Below are 8767 nucleotides of genomic sequence, written 5' to 3' on the forward strand. Positions count from 1 at the left end.
CCTTCAAGGCGGGGCCTGGCTATCCTGCTCAAATATTCTCCTGTGCCTTGTGTGCAGGACATTTCAAAGGCCACGTGTCCAGGGTACAGGTGCGGATCAGAGGTCCCACACATAACGGAGAAGATTCTCACGGTAGTTCTGATGCCGCCTGTCAGACTCTGCATGCACTGCCCCCGTAACTGGAGCGGGCCTCAGCCCTGCCAGGAACGTTGGCCTGGCTCACGGAAGACCCATATACTCCCAGAGGTGAAGGGCTTGTCCAGGATTCAAAACTTAGGTCTGTCTGCCACTTCCAGCATCCTTCCTGTAGTGTAATCTGTCTTCACCCAACATCCTGAGACCTCACAAGGACTCAGGTGGTCCCTGGAACACATCTGGCTCAGAGTGAGTGAGGGGTAAACATCTGTTGAATTAACAGTTGACGTAGGAATTGTACCTTTCCTTTACTGTTTCATCAGCATCTGCCTGGAGCTCAGGTCACCGGTCCATGTCTGCTCGTGAACTTTCTGTAAGTTCTCACGGCTCTTCAAAATTCCCAGAGAAAAAGGTGACAAAAGGCAGACGGGAAATTGAAGGGATTCAATTTCTACTTTGAAGTTTTGGATTTACCTTCTCAAGTGTAAAGCCAGGAAGGGGGACCTACCCTGCCAGGCAGGTCAGAGGGATCAGGTGAGCTGAAAGAAGGATGAGTGAGAAGTTGCCTGTCCTCAGGGGGATTCAGTGCCGCTGAATGAATAATGGAGGCCAACCCAGGAGGCCCCCAAAGCCAGGAGACATCAAGCTGTCAGCAGCTCTCTCTCCCAGACTCTAATTCCCTCAGAATCCACAGGACCTACTTTGCAGTCATCTACTTTGGATCCTTCAGGACAAGATGGGAGCTAACAATTCCAGCCTCACTCCTTTGAACTGTATCCTGAAAAACTGGGATAGATTTGATCCCCAGGGCTTAAAGAAGACACACCTGATCTTCCTATGTGATACTGCATGGCCACAGTATCCATTGGAGGACGGCGAACAATGGCCAGTTGGAGGGTCTCTTAAGTATAATACTGTTCTACAATTAGACCGGTTCTGTAAGAAACAAGGGAAATGGGTGGCGACCCACTCCAGTACTCTTGCCTGGAAAATCCCATGGATGGAGAAGCCTAGTAGGCTGCAGTCCTTGGGGTCTCTAAGAGTCGGACATGACTGAGCGACTTCACTTTCACTTTTCACTTTCATGCATTGGAGGAGGAAATGGCAATCCACTCCAGTGTTCTTGCCTGGAGAATCCCAGGGACCGGGGAGCCTGGTGGGCTTCCGTCTATGGGGTCGCACAGAGTTGGACACGACTGAAGCGACTTAGCAACAGTAGCAGCAGCATGTGGTTGTCTTATCATCCTGTCTGTGTTCTTTAAGGGCAAGGCGTGTCCCGCTGCACTGGGTGTAGCCTGAGTCTCACAGATTATAGGGCCTTATTATACTCAGGGAGAGACTTCTAAAGCCCTCAACTCTTTTCTTTTTTAATTTTTTTTAAATTTTTGATTGCGCTGGGCCTTCATTGTGTGGGTTTTTCTCTAGTTGCGGCAAGTGAGGGCTTCTTATTGCAGTGGCCTCTCATTGTAGAGCACAGGCTCTAGATGTGCGGGCTCTGTAGTTGTGACTCTTGGGCTCTAGAACACAGCCTCAGTAGTTGTGGACACAGGCTAAGTTGCCCCACAGTATGTGGAATCTTCCTGGACCAGGGACTAAACCCACGTCCCCTGCTTTGGCAGGTGGATTCTTAACCCACTGGACCACCAGGGAAATCCCACCCTCAACTCTTAATCTACTAGACCACAAAGACTTGCCTCTGAGGCCAAGAAAGAGGTCTTCTTGGACCTCTCGCATCCTCACCACCAGCTGCAGGCTCTTCTTCTGTCCTGCTCTGCTTAGGTCTGCTCACACTTGCAGGGATTTCCACAGGTGTCACTTCCTGCAGGATACCAAACACCTCATAGCATTCTCCCCACATCACATCCCTTCTCGGGCCTGTGTGGCTCTGCCACACTTCCCCATCTCTGGCCTTTGGTGGTTGGAATCAAGGTTCACAGACCTGCTGGCTGAAACCCAGTGTGTTCTTCACGGGGTAGCACAAAGCTTGTTGCAAAGTTCGTCTGGATCCCTGTGCCTCCTCCGAGGCTGCCACGGGTGATTCCTTACTTTGGAACCACCTTCTGGCTTTCTCCAAACCCCAGACCAGGGCACGTGTGGGAGCAGCAAGACCCCCTCATCTTATTGGTAGACACCTGACACACAGGAGGCGCTCCAACAGCGAGACTGACCTTTACTTGAAGGGAACAGTCAAGGAGAAGCTTTGGTCCTGGGCAGATGTGCAGTCTGTGGGACCATCTCGTCCAGGACACATTTCCCCCAGAGGGATGGTGCCAGGGTCTCCCCGCACTGTCAATTACTCTGCCAGGTGAGGCCCATAGCCCACTCATGCTTCTACCCACCAGCATGAGATGCCAGGGGCTCATGCCCTAGGGGGCCCCTGCAGGGACTCCAGGCCTCAAGAGGGCCTTGGGCACTTGGTACGTGGGGAATGACTGGGACTCTGGAGGCCACCCTGACAGGGACGAGGGAATGTAACCTCGCCCCTCGTGAGCGTGCGTGCTCAGTAGTGTCCGACTCTTTGCGACCCCATGGTCTGTAGCCCACCAGGCTCCTCTGTCTGTGGCATTTTCCAAGCAAGAATGCTGAAGTGGGTTGCCATTTCCTCTTCCAGGCGATCTTCCCAACCCAGGGATCGAACCTGAGTCTCCTGTGTCTCCTTCATTGGCAGGCAGATTCTTTACAACTGAGCCACCAGGGAAGCCCTAACTGCTGTAGTCTTGCCCCTTAACTGTTTTTTCTGTCTCCCGTAGATTTGGAAGGCCATGTTCTTGTCCCCAGAGTGCTCCCTCTACCCACCACATTTGCACAGGGCTTTGGTCCTAAGTGGGCCCAGGGGAAAGAAATGAACCAGAGCTGAGACCTTGCAATGCGGTTCCTGGAAAACCTCTGCCCAGGGGCTCTCCTGATCCCCTCCCCTCACCCTCCTAGGACCCATCGCTTCATCTGGGTGCCCCCCCACCAACACCCTACAGATGCCCCGTCTTGCTCCTCTGACATACTCACTCACGTGTGTGTGATAGTGAACCTCTGGAGGCAAGGGGCCTTGTCTTCATGCTCAGTAACTGTTCATCAAACAAATGTGAGCCCTCTTGGCCCCAGAAAAGGTTCTGACCCTCACCAGCTCCTCTGATCTTGTGGGCCTCTGATGATGGATAATTTTAAGTCAACCTGACTGGGCCGTGGGGTGATCAGATACTACTTCTGTGAGGGTATTTTTGTAACATGTACATCAGTAGACTTCAACATTAGACCAAATTAACATTTTAATCAATAAAGCAGATTGCCCTCCTTATGTGGGTGTGCATCACTGAAGCAGTTGAAGGCCTGAATAGAAGACTGACTCTCTGCAGAGTAAGACAGAATTGTCCATCAGACCACTTCAGACCTCACCTGTCTACGTCAGTTCGCCCTGCCTGATGGCCTTCAAATCGAAATACTGGTTCTCTGTGGGTCTCCAACCTGCCTGCTTGACTCCATAATTGTGAGCCAATTTCTCATGATAAATCATATGATATGAGTTTTGCAACATATATAAAACATGATAAATCCTGTTTTTTAGAGATATATATATATATATATATATATAAGCCATCTCCTACTGGTTATTCCTCTGAAGAACTCTAACACATGTTCCTAAGGGGCTTCTTCCTTATCTGCCCTTGGCCTTGCCTGGGTGAGCTGGGGAGACATCTGTCTCCACCAGCCTCCACCAAACCAAGAGGTGCAGAGTGCTGAGGCTGGTACCCCTCCCCGCCACAGCAGGGCCTGCCAAGACCAGCTATGGTACCAGCTTCCAGTCATGCCTCTAGTGACTTTCCCCAGAAGCCGCCTTGCGCTCTGCTCACTGGAAGGCTCAGCCCCACCAGCCAGGCTGGCTGCCTTGGAATGTAGGGCTCTGGGCATGTGGGTGGCCAGACTTCAATGTTATACCAGACAGCAATGACCCTCTGGCACAGGTGGGAGCCTCCCTCCCCACGAGGGGACAAAGTTGCAAGTCCAGGCATTGGGGCTGGAAACCAATTTATTTATCCTAAAAAGTTAAGAGACAGAGCTGACAGCGTCTGTGGGTCAGGCTAGGAAAGGGAGATGATAGCGTGAGTGTTGGGGCCTCAGAAGTCCAACCGACTGAAGACCCTTTTTCTCAAATGTCCTGCTGGCCAAGAACCATGGGCTCTTCTGCAGGATGTCGGGGACCCTCAGGTCCTTCCCACACTGAGGAAAGGTGAGTGGGGAAAGGGCAGATGCTCTCCTTGGGTGGGCCTTCGTGGTGGGGGTGGGGAGGGCTGGGGCCTTGACCTTTGTACTCAAGCTGAAGCCAGCTAATGCTGAGGGGGGAGAGTAAAGCCCCCTGAAGCCTCCTGAGCTTTGGAGGAAGGTGGTCCTGACGTGGTTTGGGGACGGATGAATCAGGAGGCTGAGGCCAGAGAATCCTTGTTTTGGACCAGGACACACTTGGGGGACCATGGAGGTTCCCACTGGGAGGTGATGTGCCCCGTCCCCGGCTATGACTCGCGGGTCCGAGTGGACCAAGCCATGGGCAGTGTGGATCAGCGTGAGGACACCCTGTGTAGCCTGGGGCTAGATACTCCCAGCGCAAGAGCTGTGAGCCCAGGAGAAGGCGGAGAGTGGCCCACAGGCAGGCTCGACCCCTCAGTCCTGCTTGCCTGCTGGGGCCATGCTGCGGGGCAGCAGCTTGGAGTGGCCAGAAGGGGCCAGCGAGGTGCCGGGAGGGGAGTCCAGTTTCACCTTGTCCAGGATGGTTTTCTTGATGGCAGCTGGTGAGACCTTCTCCTGGTCGGCCATGGACTGCAGCTCTCTGGGGAGACAGTGAGGAGGGATGCGTCCAGGGCCCCACCTCCTTCCAAGCTCAGGGGCCCAAGAGGGAAGTGGGAGGAAGTCCATGGCTTCCAGCAGGGAGCTGCTGCGCTGTCACCCCTACCTCAGGGCCTTTGTCCCTGCAATGCCCTTTGCCAGCGACCCCTCCCCTACACTGCCATCCATCTGCCGCTCACCCCATTCAGGTCAGCTCAGGGTCACCAAATCTACCAGCAGCACCTGAGTCACGGAGCCCTCCTAGCCCGGAGCACGGGACACGGGCCTCATCTGCCTCCCTTGCAGTCTGGCACCCAGAGGGCAATGCTATGTTCTAGCGTCACTGTCAGACAGGGGTAGAGAAGCCTGGGGGCTTGGACTAGAGGGCAGGCAGGATGCTGAGAAACAGTCCTGTCCATCCTGCAGTCCTGAACTTGCAACAGGAACTCTGAGCCAAGATGCCACACCGTGTCTGTCCCCTGCTCTTTCAGCTTTCACTGACCGCGCTGATGTTGTGCCAGTACCTCCCGCGCATCTCTCACTCTCCCCGCAAGGCCAAGAGGAAGGTGGTATCATCAGCCCCACAGAGATTTCCTCCTGGCCTGCCTCCCTGGCTTGGATGACCACCCCGGTCAAAAGGCCACAAGTGATGAAACAATGAGGAGCACAGCCTGGGCCCGGGAGGCAGCGCCTCCTCACAGCATGATGGGGGATGGTGAGAGATGCTGTACACTGCAACCCCAGGGCTCCCCGTGCCCTGCCCACTGCCAGGTCAAAGCTCGATAACCATCTGCTGAGCCAGTGACAGAGTGGGTGGGCAGTGGCTGAGGCCCACCGTGTGCGGGTGCAGGAGGCCTCCACGGCCTTGATGAGCAGCGAGCGAAAGCCCCCGCTCTCCAGCACGTGCAACGCATGGATCGTGGCCCCGCCTGGTGAGCAGACGTTGTCCTTGAGTTGGCCTGGGTGCTGTTCAGAGTCCAGTAGCATCTTGGCAGCCCCCTAAAGCCAGACAGAAGGTCTGAAGGTTGTGAAGGTACTGCCCCCACCCCATCCCAGCCACACCCACTGACTCTCCACCCATCCGCCCCAATGCACCAGTCTTGGTCCTGGCAAGGAGTGGCCCCCACCAGAGGGTCAGAAAAAACACTAACCAGCAGAGCCTGGGCCCCGAGGCGGACTGCCAGGCGTCTTGGAAGTCCCATCTTCACACCTCCATCAGCCAGTGCGTCCAGGGCTGTGAATGCCTGCAGGGAGAAAGCGTTTAAGCCACTGTCCCAGGCCCATTCTCATTTTCCTCCAGGCACTGCTTAGGACAACAACCCCAGGGAACCTCATGGCTCCCCATGCCCTACCCACTGCCTGGCCAGAGCTCTATAAACAGCTGCTGTGTGAATGACCGAGTTGGTGGGCAATAGTTGGGAACCACCGTGTGCGGTGGGTCTGCAGTAGCTCTGCCCGCAGGAGTCCAGAGCAAGGAGGAGGGTGGAAGATGGGGAGACATGCCCTCAGGTCCTGGGAACCGCCTACTTGCCCCTGCCCCTCCCCAGTTCTCACATAGGCTGGGCCACTGCCACTGAGCCCTGTAACGGCATCAATCAGGTCCTCCTCCACCTCCGTGCAGAAGCCCACGCTGCTCATGAGCTGCTCCAGGAGCCTGCCGTCCTCCACCTGGGCATGGGTGCCTGTGGCATACACTGTGGCCCCTTCCCGCACCACGACCGGCGTGTTGGTCATGCAGCGGATGACTTTGGGAGCTGGCTGGAACGCTGTCAGCTTCTGGAGGAGAAACCAGCTGTGTATCCATCCCGGCCCCTTGCCCTGTGGGCTGTGCTGGATGTGGGTGTGAATGTTCTCACCCAATTCACCCAACCGAACACTTCCTGAGCTCTATGGGCTGCACCAATGCACCCACTTCACAGGTGGGGGACCCCAGGTGTGGAGCAGGCTAGGACTCCTAAGCCCTCTGTAGCGCACACATCTGCCCCATCTCCAAACCCTCGAGCCAGCCTTGAGCCGCAATGCCCACCTTCTCAATGGAGCTGATGGTGACACCGGCTGCACAGGACACCACGATGTGCCGAGCCTCAATGTTGGCGGCGATCTCATCCAGGATGAAGGGGATGATGTGTGGCTTCACGGCCAGGAAGAGCACATCGCTGTGCTGCACGGTCTCCTTGTTGTGATGCGTGAGGTTCACCCCCATCTTCTGCAGGGAGTGCCCAGGCAGGCTCAGCCTGTGATTCGTGGCTGGCTGGCCCCCCCAGTGTCCCCCCCCAGGCCAAAAGCCCCTCACAAAGCCCCTCATCATAGAGGATTCTGGAAATGTCAGCATGGCAGGGCTATCGGCTCAGGGCATGGGGCGCTGACATTCTCTAACTGCCACTCCCACCCCAAGGTGGAGGAAGCATTCTGCTCTGAAAGGTAACCCTTTAGTGGGCGGAAGAGGGAAACTGCCCGCAGTCCAGGCCCAGCCCACCTGGGTCTGCAGCCCCTAGACCCCTGCCCTGTGCCCTCCAGGTGTGAGTAGTGCTGTAGATAGTAGTCTTAAGCTGGGAACCTGCCAGCACCCTTGGAGCCATCACTCAGCTATGGCAAACTGAAGCTGTGTTCAGCCCTTGGATGTCTGTCCTGGCCCCCACACTGTGACTGTGACCCCTTGTGGGGGCTCCACTAAGGGAACTGCATTTCTGACCAGCACCCTTTCCCCACCAGCTGCACATGTGCCCGACGAAGGTCCCAAGAGCTGAGGGAGGGAAGCCATCTGTAGTCCAAGAGGCAGAGTCTTTAAGATAGTCTTGCCCAGGGACCCTCTTCTCATTGGTATGGGGGACTGCGGCATGGTGCCGCCCACTGGGGCCCCTACTCCTAGTCTTCCAGGGTCAAGGCTGTCACACACTGGCTTCCAGAAATACTGACCAACCTCCAGAGGGACAGCCTCCCAGTCACCCTCCAACCCTGCACCTACCCTGAGGGCAGAAACGGTGGCCAGGTCCATGTCTGGAGAACTGGCCATTATCTTGTGGGCAGCAACAACACCTGCAGGAGTCAAGAGTCCCTCCCTCAAGGCCAGGCCTGGCATCCCTCCCCCACATCCCAGGAAGAACAGAAATCCCCCCACCCCAGGGTAAAACAGCAACCACCGCCTTACTCCAAACTTCCCAAGGCTACCGTTTCCCACAGGGCTCAAAGGAGGCATATTATTCGGACTCCCTCCCAGCCTGGAGAAGGGTAACCGCCCACCCTCTTACGTTTGTCCTTTCCTGGCTGTAGAGCCTACCTGCTGCTGTGAAGCCCTTGGCCAGCGCAAAGGCCAACTGGCCAGCCCCGATGAAGCCCACGCTCATAGTGTCTGGAGGTCTGCGCCCACCGCCCTCTCAGCTGGCACCGGCTCTGCAAGAACAAGGCGGGACGATGGGGCAGAATCCAGCCCAAGAACTTAGGCAGACAGTGCCAGCTCTGGCCACTCCACCGCCACCGGGAGTCCCCCCGCACCCGCCCTATTTCAGCCGGTCTAACTCTCCCCTACTCCGGTGCCCCGCCCACCGCGGCTTCCCGATCGGTTCCCGAGGGTCCCGGACACAGGGAGCAGGGAGAGGCGCGCCCGCCTCCGGAAGAGGTCGCAGCTGCTTGGGGTGGGGAGACGAATCATCTGCGCCCCGACGCACCCGGGCCCGAATCCCCTCCCCACGCCCACACCTCCCCAGGTCCGAGCCCCCTCCAGGCCGAAGGCGAGGGCACGGACCCACATTTCCCTCCCGCAGTACCACCGCCCGCCCAAGCCCGACTTCAGCCTGGCCCCCGATAACCCAGTTACCCCGTA

The 8767-nt window shown here is 56.6% G+C and overlaps 1 protein-coding gene across 1 annotated transcript; it reads right to left on the bottom strand.

The window, feature by feature from the left end:
* Nucleotides 1-4138: 4138 nt before the first annotated feature.
* On the bottom strand, nt 4139-8761 carry PYCR1 (pyrroline-5-carboxylate reductase 1). Its single transcript, XM_010856338.1, has 7 exons — nt 8225-8761; nt 7913-7983; nt 6974-7153; nt 6502-6723; nt 6099-6191; nt 5783-5946; nt 4139-4951 (listed from the first exon to the last, which is right to left on the bottom strand). Exons 1-7 carry the CDS (start codon nt 8289-8291, stop codon nt 4786-4788), a joined length of 963 nt encoding a protein of 320 aa, XP_010854640.1. The 5' UTR covers nt 8292-8761; the 3' UTR covers nt 4139-4785.
* Between the last annotated feature and the right edge of the window lie 6 nt (nt 8762-8767).

The sequence above is a fragment of the Bison bison genome, unplaced genomic scaffold (assembly GCF_000754665.1).
Source record: "Bison bison bison isolate TAMUID 2011002044 unplaced genomic scaffold, Bison_UMD1.0 scf7180017864371, whole genome shotgun sequence".
Classification (NCBI taxonomy): Eukaryota; Metazoa; Chordata; class Mammalia; order Artiodactyla; family Bovidae; genus Bison; species Bison bison.

What these genes read in the sequence shown, in the direction of transcription:
- PYCR1 (XM_010856338.1), bottom strand. Translation starts at nt 8,291, where the DNA reads ATGAGCGTGGGCTTCATCGGGGCTGGCCAGTTGGCCTTTGCGCTGGCC. An exon ending in CCATCAGCTCCATTGAGAAG is followed by an intron (nt 6,724 to 6,973) that starts GTGGGCATTGCG and finishes TTTCTCCTCCAG; the next exon opens with AAGCTGACAGCGTTCCAGCC. An exon ending in GTGGCAGTGGCCCAGCCTAT is followed by an intron (nt 6,192 to 6,501) that starts GTGAGAACTGGG and finishes TTCTCCCTGCAG; the next exon opens with GCATTCACAGCCCTGGACGC.